Source organism: Protopterus annectens, chromosome 7.part0 (genome assembly GCF_019279795.1).
Source record: "Protopterus annectens isolate FY-2018-M chromosome 7.part0, PAN1.0, whole genome shotgun sequence".
NCBI classification, from domain to species: domain Eukaryota; kingdom Metazoa; phylum Chordata; order Ceratodontiformes; family Protopteridae; genus Protopterus; species Protopterus annectens.
The window spans coordinates 1,201,377,411-1,201,402,731 of NC_056739.1; the positions used below are offsets into that span (position 1 = coordinate 1,201,377,411).

The window sequence follows — 25,321 nt, forward strand, 5'->3', positions numbered from 1 at the left end:
ACAGCAATAAGATGTTCGCTGTAGCACAAACATTGCTAGAACAATCCAGTAGCAGAGCATTCTTACAGGTAAATGTGAACTACCAGCCTGGAAAATTATTTTGGAAAGTAGAAGCTGTAGTAGAAGTGAAGATGCGTCCAGTACCATTCAGGTGTTAAAGCTAACCACTAATCTGTCAGATCTTAGCCACATCCCTTAGCAGTTAATGGACAACGCATTTGTTACTAAGTCCTGTCATTGGTATCAGTACAATGCATGATGGGCAACTTGGAAGCCTCACAAACAATAGGACTGCACCATTTGTGTTTGTCTTTGTGATACAGATTTCAGATGAGTATCACAGCATGCTAGATGAACCGAACAATTTGATCATGAGCCAGACTTTGAACAACATCCCAACTTTCTCATTACTAGAGCTGAGAGAGTTGCTATAAAAGCCATCAAACTGCACTTCTGATTTTGGAAGCATTTTCAATTCAGCTACAATATGTGGTGACAAATGCAGTATAACGTTTTTAACTCTAAACATGCTGTATGAAAAAATTACAGCTAAGGACTTAGCGCTTACTTAGTTTGGCCTTCCTACCCCTCAGTAACATTCTTGTGGCTTAATGGAACTGACTGCATCCTACTCAGACACTTGGTAACCTATTATCATTTGAATGCAGCACAACTGCATCCTGGGTAAGTGCAAGAAATATGGTATGGGCTCAAATAACATGGTGGCTGCCATTTTTCCTCATGTACAATGCAGTCAAGGCAGTGACTTTTTTGTATTTTTGTCCCTGTTGTTTGCTGATCAACAGCCACCCTTCCAACCAATGGATATATTCATTCGCCACCACTGAGGGATAGAGTTGGCCTGGAGAGGCCATCATTCAAACAGACATGAAGACTGGTTCAACTTGAGGTCCTCAGAGAGGGAAGTCCAGCAACAGGCATTCCCTCTAAGCAGCCCCACCTGCAAAGCATTAACGGTGGTTCTCTAGTTTCCACCAAGGAAATTGCACCAACTCCATGAGCCCCCAAGTGTGAGCAATCATCCCCACCTTTTGAGAAAGGAGAGTGGGACATGCCCCTTGAATCCTTCCCCTCTATGCCTGGCTTTTCCAGTTCCAGGTTTACTAATTGAATCCTGATCACCTGGGTTACAGGAAGAGCTCCTTCCCTTTCTGCCACAGAGCCAGATACATGGATATAGTCACTTCTGGATTCATGACATGTTGCTATGCATGTTTTAATTAATGAAAATCAGCATGGGAACATAAAGATAACTTGAATGTCTGGGAAGTAACGCTGAGAGATGTACCACTGTCTTATCAAAACATTTTAAAACATTGGGAGCAGCACATTTACCACATCACTGCAAGCACTTAAAGCTATACTCCATCCACAATTATAGTTATTCCTCAAATTCCACAGCACCAGCCATCCACTCTAATTACCGTGGAACATGGCTTCAGTGGGGTCTGGCAACATAACAGGTTGCCTCTTAAACATCTTAAATCAGGATGTATCAGGCCCCTTAGGATCTCTATTTAACCACAGCCTCCAGACTGGCTTTGTCCTGATAGAATGGAGGACAGCAACAGTCATCCCTCTGCATAAAGGGGGGCCATCTACTGACTCAGGAAATTACAGACCTCTACGTTTCACTATTCTTATATGTAAGGCCATGGCTTTCCATGGACCTGATAAATAATGACATAGCAGACCTCCAAACAATGGACCCAACCAATTCTGCTTTGTCAAGGGCAGATCATGCCTACTGAATCTGATGGATTTCTTTGAGAAAGTCATTAAGGCCATGGATGAGGGCAAAACAGCACATACCGCCTACCTCGACCTGGCCAAGGCATTTGACACAATTCCCCATTCAGGTATTACAACTAAACTCACAAAACTGGGCATAAATCCCTATGTCACCAGATGGATAGCTGATTGGCTCATGGACAGGACATATGTGGTTAAAGTGTGTGAATCTAGATCCAGCAAGAGGCCAGTTACTAGTGATGTGCCACAGGGCTCAGTACTAGGACCACTCCTGTTCGGAATAGATTTCTCTGAAGTCAAGGCAAATGAGAAAGGCCCCTGGATGACAAAGTTTGTAGATGACTGCAAGCTGGGGGCAATCACTGACTCTCCCAGTGATGTAGATATTCTTCAGGAGGGTCTAGATCAGACAAATAATTGGTGCCAGAACCATGGCCTAAAACTAAATGCAAAAAAAAAAATGCATTATCATACTCTTTGGGAAATCAAATATCCCTGTAAATTATAACATCAATAGCACGCCCCTTAGACCGGACTCAGAGGTGAGAGATCTAGTTATATAGAGAGATAGTAGTCTGAACTTTGACTGCCATGTGCCCACAGTGGTGAGGAAACATTTTTATGTGGCACAACTTATAAGTAAAGGTATGGCATCAAGATACAAGGAAATTATAGTCCCACTGTACTCAAGCCTCATTAGACTAGTGCACCATTTGGCATATAACAAATAATAAATAAATAAATAAACGTACTTGACTAGGCACTTACAGCAAGTGGAGAGATCTCAGACATTCCTCTCAAAAAAAATACACAGTGTAAACAACATGAACTATGTAGATAGACTAAAAGTCCTATCCCTTTACTTAATCTCCTACCGACTATTAAGGGGTGACTTATAAGGCAATCACAAATACAGCCTTGATGGAGCTGCTACACATCCACAAGTCAAACTGTATGAGGGTTACTCGATCTAGGGATCTAAACTGTATTCACACCAGGTAGCAGAGAAGACTTCAGAGTGCAGAGGTATGCCCATTAAGAGACAGCAATGGTATAGCAGAGCCTGGAGGGGCTGTTGGGGGAAGGGGATACTCCAAAAAGGTAGGGTAGGTCACCCCTCAGAACCTACAAGCTGTCCAATTCCCTACCACCTGACTTTCAATGGGGAATGGAAGGGCCATATGGGATTTCTGGCCAGGAAAAATGGTCTGTAAGGCTCTTACCAGACCTGAGAATGCCTGACTCCCAGTCCTAGGAACATAAGGGCTGATTAATGGCAGTGGCGCCACTGAGCAAGTTCTGAAAACAGTGAATGCTGTTATGTCGAACTGGAAAAAACAAAACCACAAAATGTCGAATGCATGGAACAGTACTTTTTTTCCCATGGAAAAAAAATGTACAGACAAAATACAATGTGCTGTGCACCCCCCACACACCCCCAACTTAAATATACCACCTCTGAGATCGCAGCACAGTGGAGGAAACAGCAAAGTCCCGAGAATGGCCCAGTGATTTTTTTTTCCCTGGGAAAAAAATCGCTGTTCCGGCCGTTCAGCATTACGTTGTTTTGCTTTTTTAGGTTCAACATAAGAGAGTTCGCTGTTTTCAGCTTTTTCTCTTCTAATATAGACCCAGGTGACCGAACCACAGATCCTGGTAACTACAGATCCATTTGTCTTACTAGCCTCATATGTGAAGCTATTGAACATTTTATCTCAGACCTTTTTAATCTAGACATTGAAAATCTCTTAACCCTGGACCCAAAACAATTCAGCTTTGTCAAAGGAAAGTCCTGCCTCTTTAATGTTACTAATGTCTTTGGAAAAGTAACCAAAGAGTATACTAGACGTAATGCAGTACAAACTGCATTTCTGGATCTGCCAAGGTCTTTGACACTATTTCCATGCAGTTATTGTTAAGAAACTCTGTATATAAATCCTTATGCTGTGTGGTGGACAGCTAACTGATTATTTGACAAAACCCATGTGGTTAGAGTCACAGGTGGCACTTCTGAACACAAACAAAAAATTACCAGCCGTGTACCTCAGGGCTTAGTGTTAGGTCATCTCCTATTTGGCATTTATTTCTCAGACCTTTAGGCCAACTCTCCTGGCCTATGGTTATTTAAGTCTACAGATGACTCTAAATTGTGTGGTGTTATTTGATCTTCCACTGATTCACAATTGCCCCAACATATGTTAGACCATGTTAACAAATGGTGCATTGGTGCAAGGACAAAGGTCTCAAATTAAATGTGAAAAAATGTAGCATAGTTCATGTTGGTAAACAAAACATTTTACATTGACCTGATACAAGCGCTTGAGTCCCAGGCACTGAAACACTACTATCTTGCTGCCAGAGACTTGGGTGTCTTGTAGCTTGCATGGCTGTCTGCTTGTGCTTGAGCTCAACTACATATTTGGGCAAGGTATGTCAGCCATGGGGAGAGAGTGGAGCTGATACACCTCACCCAAACACAGTAGCCAAGTTCAGTTAAGGTAAGTGTGGCAGCCAAGGGAATGGAGTGGGGTGTAGAGGGTGGCAGCATAGGTTAGGGTTTTAGGTAGCGACTGGGAGGGGGAGAGCTTTAGGTTTAGAAAGAGGGAGGAGAGTTTAAGGGTTATGAGGGATTGGGAACTTTAGGATTATAGAGCAGGAAGGGAGTTTTAGCTTTAAGCAGTGGGATAGGGTTTTATGGTTACAGAGTGACTGAGGATGTTAGGGTTAGGATGAGGGAAGGGAGTTTTACTTTTAGGGAGCAGGAGTGGTGTTTAAGGGTTAGGGAGTGATCAGGGACTTTATGGTTAGGGAGGAGAGAGATAAGGTTAAAGTTAAGGTTAGGGACATGGTGGGAGTTTTAGGGTTAGAGTTCAGATTGTGGGATGGTTATGCATTTCAGTAGGGTCAGGTGGTGGGAGGGCTAGGTAATTCACTAGAATCAGGTAGTAGGAGTTAGGGCACTTGCCAATTACAGGAAGTGGCAGTGAGCATGAGTGTTGTGAGTTACTAGCACATGAGCACTTGTAGTCGACTCTTCTTACATGCCATAGCAGTCACACACCCTTCCAGTCAGACATTGTTGTATGGAATCCAAGCACTTTGTTGATTCCTTATCATTGGCCATTATATCTCTGCAGTAGTTTGAAAAGCCATCTGGCATCTCCACTAGATAAAAAAGAAGCCTTAACTTCCCTTTACTTTTATCTCATCATACTCTTTATTAAATATAATGACCCCTTTTTCAAGTATTTGTTTAACATTTCACTCAACTTGAGAGACCTCATAAATTCATAACTAAAAAGATCAGTAGCCTTAAAAAAATGTTAGTTATCAGGACAGACTGTCTGCCCCCTCTCTCTACTCCTTCACTTATAGACTCCTCTGTGGAAACTGGTGTGTAGCCTTCTGGTATTGAAAGATCCTACCCTTTTTGATACCTCAAATACCTGGATAAAGGAACTAAACCTTCAACAACAGATAAATAATGCACATCGATGTGACAGAGTCATATCCCAATGTATCCCTCATCTCTGGAACAAACTTCCACTATATGTCAAGCAAAGTAGCGCCCTTACCACTTTAAGGTATACCTAGATAATTAGATGGGCAGCCTCAAAGTCACACCCTGGCCTATCTTGTCTTGCCCTCTTTAGAATGGAGGGAACTTTTCAGTAGGAGTTTTCGGCAAGACTTGTGATGGTTTGCAGACTAATTGCCTACTACTTATCTGTGAACCAATCAACAATGCTGATACATCTCTTAACTATTGTACACACAGAGTATCGCATGTTTTTGATATGTTTGTTGAACACTGTAGGAATCATGTATGTTCTGTTCATGGAGTGATTCATTACAAGGTTACGGAAGGAATGATTGTCTTAATGTAGTATTACTGCCACCTTTAAAATGTTAGCACTCATGTCTGTCTCCTATTATGTTTCTGTCCTCATGGTCTTACCTGTTAGGCCATTTTATTCTTAAACATGTGTGCTTTTGAGACTGAGTCTTTGAACTAGTTCTGCTACTATCACTTGTAGTACAGTTGCACCAACATGAATGGTACTATATGAAATTCTGAAGCATATACCTGGTTAAGGAAATTATTGGTGTGTGTGTGTGTGTGTGTGTGTGTGTGTGTGTGTGTGTGTGTGTGTTGGTGGGGTTCAGTGAATTTCATAGAATACAGAACAACAGGATGTAGATGTTTCAGTGAAGGGCAGATTGAACACTTGCAAAAGTAAGTCACATGTCTTACATTTTCAATCTGTGTAGGTTAGAACTATAACCCTGGATGAATACATCAGCTGACTACCCAGTTATGACCAGCATGTGACTCCTTCTTCTTCGGAGCTTCCCGCTGACCAAGCTGACAATTGCCAAGCTTGGTACCACATAAAGCATGGTGCAAAGAGGTCAGGGTATTCTGCTAGGTTCAGAGTGGCTACTGTGTGATAAACCATGGGTAATGAGGAAAAAATACATTTATATTCCACAGCAACTGAGACAGCTCCTCATGAAGCAACCATTGTGGATGAGTGCACAGAAGTCATGGTGTGAAACCTTTGTATGGACAAAGTCATCCATCAGCAAGGGTGTCAAGTGGTGCCCTGGAAATACATGCCTTCCTCATATTGATACCTGATAGACATAGGTTATCTTGGAGCTACACAGGTGCAGTGGTTTGAATACAAATAATTCACAAGAAAGCACTGCTTTAGGGCAACAAAATATGTACGAGTGACGTTCTCTTGGGTATTGATCACTTCATAAAGTCTCCTGTCTTGCTTATACAGCAGGATCTTTAAGTTATGATGAATTCAGAAAACTGAAGAAGCAGCATGTGTGCACCTTTGGGCTATGAAAAATTCAGAAAAAAATTTACCATATCCATCATTATTTCATGCCTCCTGTAGGAAAGTGGGAAATTATGCTGTATGATGATTGTTTTGAGGCTATATCCCACAGTATTCATGACATCTAGAACACTGGTGCCTTTAGACTTCTTGTTACAGTCATTTAGAAGGAAGAAAGTAGTTCAGTGACACAGGAAAATGCTGTCACCATGTTAAAAGTCGTTACATATCTTCTGAGATTTGATCATATCCTCTGGCAACTGGTTGTAGGCTTTCCCTGCCTATCTGTCCTGGGTTCTAGGGTTGTGGAAGGACAGTTCTGTAGAGGCTTGACTCAGCCAGGGCAGTTCGAGAAACAGACCACCATAGCTATGGTGCTCAGACTATAATAACTCAAAAAAGAAACAGCCAGCCATTCAGGTTCAAATTTCCTTATTCTTACATGACATCCTTTACCTCGCCATTTTGACTTCCAAGGATGACAGTCATAAAATTGAACCTGTATTTATACCTGGTGCCCCCTACGGTGCTTTTAATAATTGCCATTTTACCATATAATTTACCACAAATTATCTTTATCCCAAATGTATTGCTTACAGTGTTTGTCCATCTACACATCAATAAACATTCTAAACAATCTTAATACATTTCTTTAATCTTCTAAACAATATACATCTCAATTACAAAATTACCTAACAATTTGTTTAGAATACATACATTTTAACATACAGTCAAATTTATTTCCAAATTGAGCCCTTTCAGATGCAGTGTGCCATAATTAAGAAACATTTTGCTCTCCAAACTGAGTAGCATTTTGTTAATGTCCCCCCTATTCTCATGCAGGGATGTCCTATCACACTAAATGTTAGTGAATCACTTGACCCACTGTGCACTGTGCAAAAATGTTCAGCTACAGGACTGTTAAAATTACCATTACAAATGTCTCCCATATGCCCTAACACATGCACCTTCACCATTCTTGTGATTCAGTGTGATTCAGCAGAGAAGCATGATCATGAAGTTAAGCAATGATTAGACAACATGACCAATTTCCTGGATTTCAGAAGAGGAGGATTGATGATTGAGACTTCTCACTACCAGAGAAGACAAAGCACAGACCAAATGGTCATTCACTGTTAAAGTTAAGTCAAATAGCATAGTTGGGAAATAACAAGGAAGAGTCAGAACTTACATTCATAAGTATGTCTTCAATATGAAGGTAGTTGTAGAATAGGTTACTAGATTCCTTGTTATATAATAAACTGGTAACTTCAGTTTAAAGGATATGGGACAATGATTTGTCTGGTGGCAACATACTGCTGAATGGTATTTCTTAGATGGGTGCCAGAGCATGGCATATGAGTCCTAATGCTTTAGTCTATTACCAATACCTGTTATACACAGATATGCTTCTCACTATATGGATAAAATGCAGAGTTATGGCCACTGGCTTCTCAGGATTTTACTGCCTGCACATAGAGCTCCATCCCTTGTGGTGCTCTTATCAACAGTAACTGGATACTGGTTTATAGTTTTATAGTATTACACACACACACACACACACACACACACACACACACACACACACACACACACACACACACACACACAAAATAACTCCAGAGGTGTAGCTAGTTATTTTTGCTCCTGGTGCTGTTCCCCAATCTGATGCCCCCTGACTTGAGGTGCCAAAAAAGCTCTCTTTTCCTCAGATTTGAGGATCCAAAAATCTTTTCTTGTTTTAAACTATACTGAGTGTCACTACAGTGTTTCATTTTTGACCACAATTGCAATACTGACATTTATTTTTAAATCCTGGTAATGCAGTGAAGATCAGTCAGGATCATCAGATCATGCCCTCTAACACTTTGCACCTGGGGCAGCTGCTCCCTTTGCCCTACCCCTACCTACACCTCTGTGGGTTAATAATACTCTAATGTCACCACACCTTACTGCTTCTATGGTACAATGCTGCCACCAGCCAGACAATCTGGTACTCAAGGTTACAGTTGCTGGACACTATTAAAATAAGTCAACACTGTCATATTAGTTTATGGCAATTCTAACAAAATGGCCTCTCGTCAAAGGATGGATACCAACAGTTATGTTTATGAAGTGTATGTAATTCCCCTTTCTACTCCAAATAACTAAGTAATTGATGGACACTATTAAAATAAGTCAACAGTGTCATATTAGTTTATGGTAATTCAAACAAAATGGCCTATCATCAAAGGATGGATACTGACAGTTATGTTTACGAAGTGTATGCAATTCCCCTTTCTACTCCAAATAACTACATAACTGTAAGCTTTTATAGCGCATACTAAAATACTTTCCTTAAACTTATGTGGAACACACTGATAATTAAATACATAAGAAATACACCATTTGCACAGGCAAATTCTAATACAATTTCTGAAAAGATGATTACAAACTAGCAGGGCCAACACCAGGCTGAAATAAAAGATGTATTTGAAGCTGCCAATTGCTAATGTGTACTTTTACAGAGTAGGTGAATTAAAACACAGGCAAAATTATATAAAGCATGCATTCACTGTGGCCTGGAAGCAGGGTCTCTCTCTCTCTCTCTCTCTCTCTAGCTATTCGTGCAAGAGATTCTACAACTTTCTGAAATGCTTCTAGTTATTTCATACTGTTCTAAATTCCAACAGCATACAAAAAGAAATGAGAATAGTGAAGTATGGTTCCTAGTAAGAAGGACCATATTATCTCCTGTAATCTGCATGGATATGCTGCTTTAAACCAACAATTGCAGCCATTCATCTAGTCTTTTTTTTTTTTTTTGGGTGGGGCAAGCTTCCTCTTTTCCATTTGGTTTAGTTGTCCTTGCTCTTTCACTTTCTGCTTGGTCAATGTCCCTGCTTAAGCTGTGTGGCTACCTAGAACATTCAAGAACCTTTAAGGAAAAAAAATGTTTCTGTGACTAGAAAAAAGAGGTTATAAAACACTTGATTCTGACTAGTGTGTGTGTGTGTGTGTGTGTGTGTGTGTGTGTGTGTGTGTGTGTGTGTGTGTGTATGTGTGTGTGTGTGTCTGAAAACTGTTTCATTCCCAGCATATTTTCTACATCTCTACTGAGAAACCATTACATGTGCCTTGACCCTATAAAGATATTACACATTGGGCATGGATTATCATGTTAATCCTGACAGTCTGCACTATTCTTTTCGTACAATTCCAATGCTAATTTTTATAGCCTGACATTTACAAAGCAGGTGTTTATTTTGCTTGAGTTGTGTATCAGCTGTAATACTAGATGTATCTGTCTCATATAACTCAAAACAGCAGAGTTTGATTTTTGTGATGACTTTGGTGTGGATTTCTCATGTTGTTTCTCATGAGGCAGCACTGTAGCCCTGGTCCGAGCTCTGCAAAACGAGCTTGACAATAGAGCAAAATTACACATTAGGGACATGAATTATTTCCCTACATTTAGGACATGGGTTTATGACATGCTGTATAAGGAATTTCCATGTAAAACTATGTTTGCATTGTGTAATACATTACCGCTTCCATCAAATAATTCTGAAAGACATTCCTTAAAAGAAGTTACTCCCTCACTCTTGCATTAGCACACACAGTCTGCACACAGTTTCCTCAGTTTTGTCATTTCTGCACACAGATTACAAGTTCCTACTTAGCTTTGCAAAACTGAGTAATCACTAATGAGAGACAATTGATTCTGTCCTTCTGTCACTTTTACTTGAAACTCATTACCCATTATATTTGGACTACTAAATAATTTGCAGATGAAAACATTTCAGAGTTGTTAATAAACGTACATGACATTTAAATCAACAAAATTAGTATGTGGCCTAATTGTTTATATAATATTGGGTTACTTGGTAATTACTATTTGTTGTTATGATGGTGCTTTCCAAAACCTTGGTAAGCTCACACTTTCCACTTTTCAGTGCATAACATAAATGAAACAGCAGATGCTTTGGAAGGCTGCACTCAAATTATAATTAATATGCTGTCTATATTTTTGTCAGTGACTAATACTCTGTTCACAGCACACACAGCATCCTTTACCTCCACGTTTCTCACAGATGGGTCTGGGGCTACTTCTGGCCAGTTTGGAAGTTCCTGGTATCCACTAGCCTTTGCATTCAGGAGATGTGACAGTGAGCCAAGTTGAAAATGATCACGATCTATAATTAGAAAAAAAGTGAACATCATTGTGAAAGTCTGATTTACTAACACAGATATATCATATAAATGGTGATTTCATTCATTTTAATTTCATTGAAAGTGACTACATTTAGTTAAGGGTGATGTGAGAGGCTTACCCCCCCCCCCCCCACACACACACACACACTTCTCACCGGGCTTCTTTTGATAATTTTTGTTTCAGTGATTTGCAGAACTGTTCTGATGATGAAATTTATAGACTGTAATTTTTCATGCTCTGTACTTATTACTAATTACAGCTAAATTCAAAAGCAACAGAGGAAAGCTCAGCGTTTGCTATTTATACAAGCAGCTTCTTCATAAAGGGCTTCAGCAATAATAAAAGCTGAAACACTGGTATACTTTTCATAAATTACATAGCAAGTACACAGCAGAGCCAGCACTGGTTGAGACTAGAACACCAAAGTGTATTATATAAATGAGTTGTGCACTTGTACTTATTTTGACATGTTCAGACTTTCCAGCTTGGGTAACTTTGATAGCCATGATCAGTACTCCTGCATTGTTGCATACAGTGCCTTCTGCTGCTTCACTTAGAACTTTCACAACAGCATGCCATTTAAAAGGTCTGCCGTGTGCTCTGTAAAGAGTCTGTCTAAGTCTATATATACTAATATAAAACAAAAGCTCTGCTACTCTCACTACTATTATTGCTATTGCAACTGATTGTATTACTATTACTGCTATTACTACTGCACTGCTAATATCACATCACTGCTACTGTTACTGTTATTGCAACTGATTGTATTACTATTACTGCTATTACTACTGCACTGCTAATATCACATCACTGCTACTGTTACTGTTATTGAAACTGATTGTATTACTATTGCTGCTATTACTACTGCCTACTGCACTGCTAATATCACATCACTGCTACTATCGCTGCTATTGCAACTGATTGTATTACTATTACTGCTATTACTACTGCACTGCTAATATCACATCACTGCTACTATCACTGCGATTGCAACTGATTGTATTACTATTACTGCTATTACTACTGCACTGCTAATATCACATCACTGCTACTGTTACTGCTATTGAAACGGATTGTATCACTGTTGCTGCTATTACTACTGCACTGCTAATATCACATCACTGCTACTATCACTGCTATTGCAACTGATTGTATTACTATTGCTGCTATTACTACTGCACTGCTAATATCACATCACTGCTACTATCACTGCTATTGCAACTGATTGTATTACTATTGCTGCTATTACTACTGCACTGCTAATATCACATCACTGCTACTGTTACTGCTATTGAAACTGATTGTATTACTATTGCTGCTATTACTACTGCACTGCTAATTTCATATCACTGCTACTGTTACTGCTATTGAAACTGATTGTATTACTATTGCTGCTATTACTACTGCACTACTAATATCACATCACTGCTACTGTTACTACTACTGCTATACAAGTACTATGTACACTTGCTATAGCTGGGAAAGGTATGTGTTTGAATGGTCTGATTGTTGCTGTAAAATCAGTGGCTTTAGCTGGCAACACCTTCTGTTGGAAGGTTCTGCACCAAAAGTGCTTATTATTTCATCGTAAGTCAGTGGACAGGATTTGTGGTAAACTTTAACATGGTGGAGCAACCCTAGCAAGGTATGCAAAGTAGGATCTTGGAGGAAGGGAAGAGGAACCTCTACAAAGGTAGCACCGCAGAAGGTGTCTGCTATGGTATGGCTGCCCATCCACCTTGCACTGCGTAAATGAGACAAGATGTTTAAACCAAACCCTTATGCATCTTATCTGTATGCTCCTGGAGTACAATAGTTCTCTGATACAGTGCATATGTAGTAGTAATTAAATACTGCTTATGGGCCTGGAGTACTTGGAAACTTATCCAACAGACACTATAGTAGCTGTGAAGACCACACTGTTAGGTTGCTCCATGAATTACTGGTGAGAAGGGGGCTGAAGACTATACCACCCACTGTCAGTATCTTTATGATGGTAAGAGGTTGCACATGTTAATGAAATGGCCAAGAGGGCCATAAGCAATGACCTTTGACTGTTGCTAGAGGGAAAAGGTACAGGGTTATGACCACTAGTAGGTAGGAAGGAAAGGGAAGTCTCTCATGGAAAATGATGAGACATAATGCATGGATGTGGCACTGAGCCTGCAATGGCTAGGAAAGGATGATGTTACCTGGGAATGCTGGTCATTGGCGGGGGGGGGGGGGGTTGACAGCAGGCTCCAGTCACTGACAGCATCTTAGAAGGCAGTTTGGGAGATCCACTTACTGAAAGGCAGGGCTGGATACAGTAGAAGACAAGGGGCCTGGTGCTGGTGGGGTAGGGAGCAGCCAGGCAATCCATCATTATCAGCTCTGCTTTTGCTGATATTTTTTTTTCTTTTAATGCCCAGCAAAAGGAAAAAAGATCACATTTCTCTGAGTTGAGCTCCGGGAAGTCTCTCTTAGTGGTTCAGATTGTGAGTCAATGAGAGAGACTTCCTGTAGCTCAAAGCAGGGAAGGTCTTTTTACCAGGTACCATGATTAGGCACTGTAAAATTGCTGCATATCTGCAACAGAGAGGGAAGATCAGATTGTTACCATATTGAGGGAGATTGCTAGGTAGCAGGATTAAGTACAGTAACATTAAACAATAATGAAAGAAAAGGACTAAAAAAGCATTGTAGGTACACCTGAATTCCACAATATTTTGGGCTTATCACTGTATTAAGTGCATAGTATATTTTGTTAACTGTAGGCCAGGGATGGCAGCTGCCCCCCCCCCCTATTCTTAAGCTGGCATTTCTTGTAATCTTTAATTACAAAACTCCTTAATATATAGTCACATACACTTTTAGTAGTTGTTCCTGACTCCCAGCTATGCCAAGCACACTAAAGTTAACATAAGTACAAATATACTGCACAAGGTTTCTGAAATGGCTAAACAGCACATTGTAGGCAATAAAGATATTACTTTTGTTCTGCAAGGTCCTGCATATATTCTACATATATCTTACATTTGCTAATAGACAAACAGCTAATGATCTGAGGTGTAGCCCCGCACCGTCCCCCCTCGCTACGCTTGGGCTCACTTCGCTCCCCTCCCATCCCCATATCATTTCCTTTATATCTAACCATTGTTAACACCTACTCTGCACCCTACTTCCCCTTCCTGTTCTCCACACAAACCAGAACCAACCCCTCCCCTCTCCCGCACTACACTAGCAAACTATTACGTCTCCTTCCACTACCCACATTACTCCTACTCCCCTACTCAAACATCATCTAAGCAGCACACTCACAGATACCTACCAGCAAAATAAACCTACTACTAACTCCCCAATCACCAATTTCAGTACTTTTCAATACTTTTACCCATCATGCCTTTCTCTACTACCCCTTTTCTTGTACTACCTCCATTACTCCTCCTTCACACTCACCTCACTTAATATCCCGTATCTCCTATTCTCAAAGTTCCCACAATACCTCATACTAGGGATACCTCATCTCCTTATCATTCATTTGCTATTTTTGCTTCTATCTTTACTACTGAAACTTCACTTCCTAAAATCAAAATCCCCCCACCTACACCACATTCCCTAAAAATAAAACAAAATATTTTATGTTTAACTTTTAAAATATAACTGCCACTACTAGCCTAATGTTCTTCCACTTACAGGAGATATTCATCCCAATCCAGGTCCCACTCAACACAGCTCCACTGATAATTATACTCCCACCAACCTATACACCTCTGCCCCCCCCCAAACAAACAAATCTCCTTTTACTCAATGAACACTAAAAGTATATTAAACAAGGTTAGTGAACTTCATGCTTGGATCTCAAGCTACACTCCTGATGTCATCACCCTAACAGAAACTTGGCTAAAACCCCAACACCATGACAAAGACTTTCTCCTTCCTGACTATAGTACACTACACCTTGACCGCCGAAAGAAAAAGGGTGGTGGAGTTGCTATTGCTTACTCTAACCACCTTACTCTGACAACTCCTAATAAAACTATCTCGTCCTTTTCCCCTGCTGAAATACTGACAGCCAACCTTGTACTTCACACCCATACCACCATCACAATAGTAGCAATCTACATTCCCCCAGGGGATAACTTACCTCTGCTGGAAAACATTCTCTCATACTTCTCTCAACATGTTCCTAATGAAACCATTACTCTTGGTGATGTCAATATTAATTGGTTAATGTTCTGTACCCCAAATTCTTCCTTACACATAAACTTGTATGGCTTTACTCAACTTATAACTGATGCCACCCATACCAACAACTCTCATACACACAGCACCCTTATCAACTGGATTATAGTCTCTCATCCCTCTAAATATCACAATCCTGAAACCCTTCCCAACACACTAAGTGATCACTCCCCAATAAAAGTACTTAGATATATCACTAACTTTACTAAACAGCATAGATTTATCACATGCCGCAAGCTTACTAACTTCCACCCTGACAGCTTTAAATCTCTCCTCTCTAAAGTTAAATGGAATTTCCTTACCCAACTCTCCCTTGATAATGTTGTCCTGTCTTTCAACTCCACCTTTCTCAATATTCTTGACTCACTTGCCCCTCTTTGCACAGTCCGTATTAAATCTAACATATCTCCATGGCTATCAAATTCCACCTGCATTTTAATGTAAAAAAGAGACAGAGCATGGAAAACATGGACCAAAACAAAGCTCCCTGTAGACTTGCTAAAATACAAAGAACTTAGAAATCAGACCAAAAAGTATATTAATAAAGATAAAAGAGACTTCTACTATAATACACCCTCAGCCTTGAAATCTAACCCCCCAAAATTTTGGAACTCCTTAAAGCACATACTACATCCTGGTGGTCCCTGCTCCCCCAATTCTTGTCCTGATACCACTCCCAAAGATACTACCTCCACTTTCAACACATATGTCATTGACTCTATATCCAAACTATTCAACCCCAGTGCCAATTCATCTATCTTTAATATTTCTAACCACTCTCTATCAGATCCAACTATATTTGCATCAAATTCTTTTTCCCTCAAACCTGTACCCACTAGCTACATCCAATCCCTACTCTCTAAACTCAAACCTTGATCAGCTTCTACCGACAACATTCCTTCCATTTTCCTTCAGTTAGCTGCTGACTCTCTTGCTCTCCCTGTATCTATCTTAATCAACCACTCCATTTCAGAGTCCAAAGCCCCTTCCATATAGAAACAATTCTTCACTCTACCAATACATAATGGAGGTCACTCCTCAGAAGTCACTAATTTTAGACCAACTGCCATCCTCTCTCTCTCTAAAGTTCTATAAAAATGCATACATAAACAAGTTATGCACTGTCTACTCTGAAAATCTACTTACACCTACTCAACATGGCTTTAGACCAAAGCACCGTACTACTACTGCCCTACTATCATTCCTTAATACTATAACCCTTGCCAGGGATAACAAACTTGTCTCCTGCCTATTCATAGATCTCTCTAAAGATTTTGACACCATCGCTCACCCTCTCCTTCTGCACAAACTAAGCAACCTTATCTTCTACCCTGCTACTGTTGCATGGTTTTCCAGCTACCTCACTGACAGATCTCAAGCAGTGAAGTGGCAATCTGCACTCTCCCAGTTAAAATGGGTGTCCCTCAGGGTTCCATCCTTGGTCCACTACTTTTCAACATCTTCACTAATCTTCTTTATTCTTCCTGTCCTCAGTCATCACTGGTCCAATACACTGATGACTCTAGTGTCATCACGATTGCTGACTCTCCCTCCGAACTCATCTCTACAACACAGATTTCCTTTAACTTAGTAGAAAAGTGACTCTCTGATAGCCAGCTTATCCATAACCCCAAAAAACTAAGCTACTGCTTTTTCTTCCTAAAAACTACAACCACATTAAATCCACTTTCTCAATCCTGTCCCTCAATAACACACACATCGAGGTGGAAACTAGCACTAAACTCCTTGGTGTCATCACTGATCTTTTTATTTTGGCTGCTCCCATCAGGGGTCGCCACAGCAGATCAACTGTTTCCATTTCTTCTTGTCCTCTGCATCTTGCTCTGTCACACCAATCACCTGCATGTCCTCTCTCACCACATCCATAAACCTTATCTTAGGCCTTCCCCTTTTCCTGTTACCTGGCAGCTTCATCCTTAGCATCTTTTTCCCAATATACTCTACATCCCTCCTCAGCACATGTCCAAACCAACGTAATCTTGCCTCTCTGGCTTTGTCTCCAAACCTTCCAACCTGGGCTGACCCTCTAATAAACTTATTCCTAATCCTGTCCATCCTCGTCACACCCAGTGGAAATCTTAACATCTTCATCTCTGCCACGTCAAACTATGACTCCTGCCTTTTTGTCAATGCCACTGTCACCAACCCATATAACATAGCTGGTCTCACTACCCTCTTGTAGACCTTCCCTTTCACTCTTACTGGTACTCGTCTGTCACAAATCACTCCTGACACTCTTCTCCACCCACTCCATCCTGCCTCTACTCTCTTCTTCACCTCTCTTCCACACTCACCATTATTCTGAACTGTTGATTCTAAGTATTTAAACTCATCCACCTTTGCCACCTCTACCCCTTGCATCCTCACCATTCCTCTATCCTCCCTCTCATTCACACACATATATTCTGTCTTAGTCCTGCTGACTTTCATTCCTCTTCTCTCTAGAGCATATCTTCACCTCTCCACGGTCTCTTCCACCTGTTCCCTACTCTCACTACAGATCACAATGTCATCTGCAAACATCATAGTCCACGGGAACTTCTGTCTGATCTCGTCTGTCAACCTGTTCATCACCATTGCAAATAAGAAAGGACTCAGAGCTGATCCTTGATGTAATCCCACCTCCACCTTAAACGCATCCATCACTCCCACCGCAGACCTCACCGCTGTCACACTACCCTCATACATATCCTGTACCACTCTTACATATTTCTCTGACACTCCCGACTTCCTCATGCAATACCACAACTCCTCTCTAGGCACCCTGTCATATGCTTTCTCTAAATCCACAAAGGCACAATGCAACTCCTTCTGACATTCTCTGTACTTCTCCATCAACACTCTCAAAGCAAACATTGCATCTGTAGTGCTCTTTCCTGGCATGAAACCATACTGCTGATCACTAATCATCACCTCCCTTCTTAACCTAGCTTCCACTACTCTTTCCCATAACTTCATGCTGTGACTGATCAATTTAATCCCTCTGTAGTTACTACAGCCATGCACATCACCCTTATTCTTAAAAATCGGTACCAAAACACTTTTTCTCCATTCCTCAGGCATCCTCTCACTTTCCAAGATTTCATTAAACAATCTAGTTAAAAACTCCACTGCCATTTCACCTGAACACCTCCATGCTTCCACAGGTATGTCATCTGGACCAACAGCCTTTCCGTGCTTCATCCTCTTCATAGCTATCCTTACTTCCTCCTTGCTAATCCACTGCACTTCATGATTCACTATCCACACATCATCCAACCTTCTCTCCCTCTCATTCTCTTCATTCATCAACCCCTCAAAGTACTCTTTCCATCTGCTCAACACACTCTCTTCGCTTGTGAGTATGCTTCCCACATTATCCTTTATCACCCTCACCTGCTGCACATCTTTACTATGTCGGTCCCCTCTGTCTAGCCAATCGGTACAGGTCCTTTTCTCCCTCCTTAGTGTCCAACCTTTCATACAACTCATCATACGCCTTATCCTTAGCCTTTGCCACTTCTCTCTTTGCCATGCACCTCATCTCCTTATACTCTTGTCTACTTTCTTCATCTCTCTGACAATCCCATTTCTTCTTCACCAACCTCTTTCTCTATATACTCTCCTGTACTTCCTCATTCCACCACCAGGTCTCCTTGTCCTCCTTCCTCTTTCCAGATGTCACACCAAGCACCTTTCTAGCCATCTCTCTTACTAGCTCTGCTGTAGTTACCCAGCTATTCGGTAACTCTTCACTGCCACCCAGTGCCTGTCTTAACTCTTCTCTGAACATCACCTCACAATTACCATTTTTCAATTTCCACCATTTGATCCTTGGTGCTGCCCTCACACTCATCCTTCTCTTCTTGTGTCAACACTGATGAGCAACTTAAATTTGATCTACACGTTAACAACTGTATCAAGAAAACTCATTAGAAACTAGGGCTTCTCTACCACAACAAAAGGTTTCTCACCAGTGAAGCTAAAGTAACTTTATCTTATGCCTACCTCCTACCCAGTCTATTTTATGGCTCTCAAATTCTTACTTGCCTCAACTCCACACTCCTTGCCAAACTTGAATATACCTACAACAAGATAGCCTAATTTGCAGCACATCAGTTTTACAAGTCACATCACTGTCTCTCACTCAAACACCTTAACTGGCTAGAACTGCCTCACCAGCTTCTTCTCCCTCAACTCCAGATCATCCACTCCATCCTTTATCAGCCTTCTTACCATCCTAACCTATCATCTGTCATCTCCCAATATTCACCTGCTAGATCCCTCTGGAGTTCTAGCCTAGATCTGCTACAAATCCACAAACCTAAAACTAAGAAAGTATGTATTCTCTATAGCTACAATCCTTCCAAGGCATGGAACAAACTCCCACTAGAGATCAGGTCACTCAAGCAACTTAGTCAATTAAAGCTAGCCACTAAAGAATATATGTTAAGCCAATGGACCTGCCTCTGTACCCACCCCCTTTAAACAGCTTATCAACCCTAACTGCACACCTCTATCTACTCCCAACCTATGTAACTTTCTCTAACTCTCTAGGCCTTGCCTCACATTAACTTCTCTATCCTAAGCACATTACATAATTCTTATCTGCATAATGTAAGATTTTACATCTGGTGACACAGCTATTGTTAATCGTTCTGAATGATGTAGGATTCTAAATCTGACAGACATAATGATTAGTTTTCTGTAGTAAAACCTTGTTTTTTATGTATATGCTGCTTTGAATATTTTCTGTAAACCAGTTGTTGATTGTTTACTTATTTTTGAAAATTATAATCTGTAGAACATGTGGAGCTTTACTCTCCAGGCCTCCGCTGAAAAAGGGCTACTTAGCTCAGTTGGACAAACCCGGTCAACAAATGTAAAATAAATAAATAAATAAACATTGCAGCCATACTGAGGGAAAGGGAGATAGCACTGTTAAGCATTATGGGATCAGGGGAGATGTGAGGAGAGAGGAAGAAGAGGTGTGTATGTGTGTGTGTGTGTGTGTGTGTGTGTGTGTGTGTGTGTGTGTGTGTGTGTGTGTGTGTGTGTGTGTGTGTGTTCTGTTTTACTTTATGTGAAGGGCATAGCTCTCAACTAATCAGGGACAAATCTCAAAACATTCAGGGACATTCAGGGGCACTTTTAAAATGTTATTACTATTAACTTGAGACATTGACAAAATAAGAGAATGTGAATTAATATACATTTTCTAAAGTATAACTTTAATTATTGCCATTATTTATTAAGGGCAATTCACTATATTTTCTCAAAAGGTCATCAGTTTTCGAAGCGATTAAACTGGACAGAGCTAAAATTTGAGTCAAAATCAAGGAGAGCTGAGAGGTATGGTGAAGGGTTTCCTGGCTTGAATGAACCTTTGATGGTGTGTGTGTGTATATATGTGCGTGTGTGTGTGTGTGTGTGTGTGTGTGTGTGTGTGTGTGTGTGTGTGTGTGTGTGTATGTGTGTGTGTGTGTGTGTGTGTGTGTGTGTGCGTGCACGTGCATGTATGCGTGCACGTGTTCAGCCAGAATTCACCAATACCTGCAAAGTTTTACTAGCAACTCTAAGCCATATACTCAGTTAATGTGGCACTGCTCACCGCTATGTGTTTACTCTGGTTCCCTTATGTGAAGGGCTTCCTGGCTTGGTCTGCATTTTATGATCCTGCTTTACCTATAGGAACTGAGGTAAATCACTGAGTATTGTAATAACTCAGTAATGCCAGTCATTAGATTTTTTATACTTTTTCTGGTTTATAAAGCGCATACAAACATCTCTGATTTTTGCCTCATATTTATAGTTTCCTTCCTCAGGAGACATATGCCTTCTTATTTATGCTGTAGCTGTTTTTTTGTTTACTAAGTCACAGAAGCACTATACTATCTGGTTAAGTGACTTGCTCAAAGTCACACAGTAGGCAAGTGGAGCTAGTAAGAATCAAACCATGTACCCTTGACTGCAAGAAGCAGCTCATTAAGAGATTAGAGCCACAATACACTACACCAGCTGCCAATCCTTCATTAATTTCTTAATTTTCTGATTATTCAATGAGGATACAGTCAATCAATAATGCTAGCTGTTAGAGTTTCATAGTTATTGTTGTTCATAAAAATGCATTTCAAGTTAATTAGAGTTGCCTGGCACTTAACACTCTGAGCTGTTTAACAAACTACATCCTGCAGTCAAAAGTACAGGGTTTGAGTCCTTCCATCACCATCTGTCTATTGTATGCCTTTGAGCAAGTCACTCAGATAGTGCTCACTGCTCTTGGGTCCCTCCTGAAAAGCAGCATTTTGCATAGTGAGTACATCTTGTTATCAAGTGATAAAGAAAATAATATTTAAAATTTGGGTCTTTAATCTTAACCATCATTATTTCTGGCTTTGTCCAGAATTCTTGAATAAGGACGTTGAGGACTATTTTGGCCACTCTTTGCAAATATTTGTGATATTCTGACAATTTTCATTGGCTTGCATTTAAACAGTGACAAGCATGTTAGTTCAGACTTGCATTCCTCAGAAAATGTTTGCTAATGCAAAACTTTTTATTAAGTATATGAAAGACATTTAACATCTGTTTCTGATGTCTGAATCTTTGTCCCGGATTCTTGATCTGAGAAGATGAGAGGGCAAAAGTGGTTGTTGCAGTGCGTTCCCCTGTATGGCTCTCTGAGCAGCAAAGTAAAATCCATTTCTGGCCTATTGTTTATGAATGCTCTCATTCACTTGTTCTGAAGCAGACATCTGAGGTATACAGTCATACACATGGCTGAAACAGATGGTTTTCTGTGTGTATACCCATAGTAGTTATGGTGTAAAGGAAGGAACTGATTGTAGTAATCAGGAAATCAGGAACATTATCATATGAGCCATATTCTTTGGTTATGATCCTTGGATTCCTTGTTATGTTCACTGCTAAAAGTGTGTCTATTATTTGGCTGTGAATATACTAAACAGCACTAAGAATACAAGTATAATGTTAATATTTTAACTGTCACTGCATTGTTAATTTGGCTTGTTTTTTTTTTTTTTTTTTTTTTGCAGGCACAAGGGTGTGAAATGCACTTTGTATGGTATTTAGTGCAGATGAGTAAACATTAAGAGCTGCTTCTGTAGTACAGGATTTTATTCCCCCAGCCTTCATTTGGCTGCTGTATGACTCTTACCAAGTCACTTCACCAGGCAGTGCTCCAATGCTGCCCCTGAAAAGGGACACTTGCATCCTCCAGGTGGCTGCCCAAAGTTGTTAAATGCTTGCATATTTGTCTTTTGTATTCCAGCACCTTTCATAAACACACTAATTAGAGCTTTACTATGTGCTATTTGACCATGAGTCCCTGCATGTGTCTTATACTTTAAGGGCTGCCAGATGCATTTACGTAAATTTTCAATAAATGAGTTTCAAGAGACATAAGTTTACTGTTGCTCATGCAAACTATGTTTTCACTCAGTGACTTCTTTTTATAAATGGCTCTGAGTGTTTTTATTTGAAACAACAGTTCAAAAATAAATAAAAACCTCTTTGATCATTGTAAAAGTAAAAAATAACAGCAAAAACAAAACAAAACAAAAAAAAAAAAACCAGTATGCATACTGACAGGTCAGAACAGTGTTTTTGGTAAATAGGAAGATGCAGCCAATTAATGGGATACTTTTATGGCTTCAGGGGAGGAAGCCCAATCCATTATCCTATCAAGGGCCCCATTTGACCAAGATTTAGCTCTGCTGACAACTGAAAGTAATGGCATGGAAACCCATCCAATTGCTGTCTATCAGATATAGGGCCATGGTCAGGATTATGGGCACAGTACACTGGTAGGCTGGTTGGGAAGCATCAGCGGATTGTGAACTCTTGGGAAAACACCATACTCCAGAATTCTCTAGATACTTTTACAAGCAATTTGCCATGAGCAGAGGTGTTTAAGAACTGTATACATCCACCCATGATATGCACTAAATGGTATTTTGCAAATTCTTTGAGTAGTGGTAATGGAGGCATTCATGTGTAACAGTCCGCCATTTTAGCTTTACACTTTATGCAAGCATGATTTGGATCAGCGTGGACTCATGGAAGTGATATAACCCACAAGGAGCCAACCATAGATCAACCTACCACCATCTTGTAGGCTGCCATTTAAGGAGCCTACTACATATCAGCCTACCACCATGTTGTGGGCTGCCATTTCTCTGAAATGGTGAAACCTCCTTATATGTATATATGTAGCTAGAATATGGAACAACATTCCCCTGACACTAAGATAAAACACCTGTACTATCTCCTTTAAAATCAGGCTAAATGCCCACTTAAAAGACTCCTGGTTCTGCCCCTGTGCCACCCCAGAATAATTGTCCAATGAATCACCTACTGAATTTCCATCACATACTCTCTCCCTCTACTTTACTTCCAGCTTTCCCTCCACCTACTACTACATTCTATCCTCTCTTCTATAGATTGTCTGCTTATACACTTCACTTCTATTACTCTCCCCCTCTAACATTTTTGATGAGCCTCTCTCTCTCTCTCCACTTTTTTCTGCCTTTGTTGACACTATCTGCCTTACTTCTTACATCCTTTTCTTGTCTGCTTTCACAAAATTTTGTTTAGATATTTAATTCAAAATGTACAAACCCAAATTAATCCTGTCTAGCTGAATAATTATTAAACTGTAATGTACTTTGCTCTTACTACTGACTGTGACTTATTATTTCATTATATTCAGATTTTTGTAACCAACTATTTTGTAAGATATATACTTTATAATCTGGAGTTTTCTCCCTGACTTCTGCTGAAAAAGGGCATTTACCCAGATGGACTATCCCAGCCAACAAAAGCAATAAGTGCCTAAATAAATAAAGCTCAGCAGTAGGGGTTAGGGTTTGTGGGTGTGGAGGCAGTGCCCCCAACATTAGATGGTGCAGAGGGTCACAGTCTCCCTGCAAAAACATTGTAACCTAGACTATACGTTGTAGTGCTCAAGTGTGGTTGTGAGACAATGTGGTTGGTGAACTCATCAGCAGTATGTTTGATGTTGACATCTAAGTAGACCCCTGTGAAGATTGGAGGAAGATGGGCGAAGGCTGCCAGCCTAGTCAAATAGAATTTGATACATAATTCTATCCATTGTATAAATAAATATAAAATACAGGCTTGTGTTTTTAAATGAAAGAAAACATTGTAAAATGTGAACTTCAAGATTGTTGCAACATTGCCATCTGCTGTAAGAAAAACTAAGCCAAGCATTTCAAATGTGTCTTTTGAAGTTGAAAAGATCTTATGAATCTCTTTGATGTTTTACAAGTCGGCTACAGTGAGTCTGGATGAAGGTTTCATGCCCATTGTTTTAAGGTTAAAGTTAAGGGCCAGACTTTACTTGTGGAAGGTGCTTTATTGCTCTGGTTTCTGCTAGAGTGTATATGTGAAATGCCTTTTATTGTTGTAGTCTCCTGAAAAGGTGTTAGCTTGCTAAATAATGCAGTTTGTGGCCTGAGAACTCCAGACTAAGTGTCAAAGTGAAGTAATTTGGGAGGGCCCTAGAGAGCTATTGGTTAGTGTTTAAAAACTATTGTTGAGTGAGAGACTAAAAGAAACATTTTGATCTTGGACATCTAACCCAGCACTGCTTATGCTTTATGTATGTAAGTAGGATTATAGCACTGGGATTTCTCTTAAGATTAGGTAAATTTAGAAGAAAGTTAGACTAAGTATTTTCTTTGAAATCAGATCTTTCCTACAATATTGTTTTAAGTTTTTGTGGGATCTCTGAACTTGAGTAGCATTGTACTGTAGTAGTTTTGTCTTGTGTTTTAATTATTTATTATTGAATATTTTAAAACCTTTACCTGTGCTGGTTTGTGTAGAGAAGTAGGTTCTGGAGTACATTGCATATTTATAGAGTTCATTGTAATAGGCCACTCTAAAATAAGCCTTAGACTGAATAGCCACATTACTAATTGGATAATAATATTGCACAGTAATAATTGGACACCCTTTCAAGGGCCTTTGGGTAGCTGATATTATTAGCTGGTGGTAGCAGAAATTACTACCGTATAGTCTGGGTAAAGGGACACAGCTAGAGCATCTGTGTCAGTCTTTCCCAGGAGTGTCTGTGAAGTTGTATAAATACCTATCTCAAAGTGTCGGTGTGTGTCAGCTACCTGGGCAGGGACACGAAACACTGGTTGGACAGAGAGGGTACTGGAGGTTAGCTTGCCAGCTAGGCTGTGATCTGGACCCTATAGCTGTGCCAGTGGGGAGTCTTATTGGG

General features: G+C 40.2%; 1 protein-coding gene across 4 annotated transcripts in view; it reads right to left on the reverse strand.

Annotated features, from left to right (window-relative positions):
• The window catches only part of AP3B2 (adaptor related protein complex 3 subunit beta 2), a 905,004-nt gene that overhangs the window by 238,931 nt on the left and 640,752 nt on the right, over positions 1-25,321 (reverse strand). For all 4 annotated transcript variants that reach the window (XM_044077817.1, XM_044077816.1, XM_044077814.1 and 1 more), the window contains exon 17: positions 10,683-10,801. In XM_044077817.1, coding sequence (XP_043933752.1) covers positions 10,683-10,801 — 119 coding nt within the window. The remainder of the gene's footprint in view (positions 1-10,682; positions 10,802-25,321) is intronic.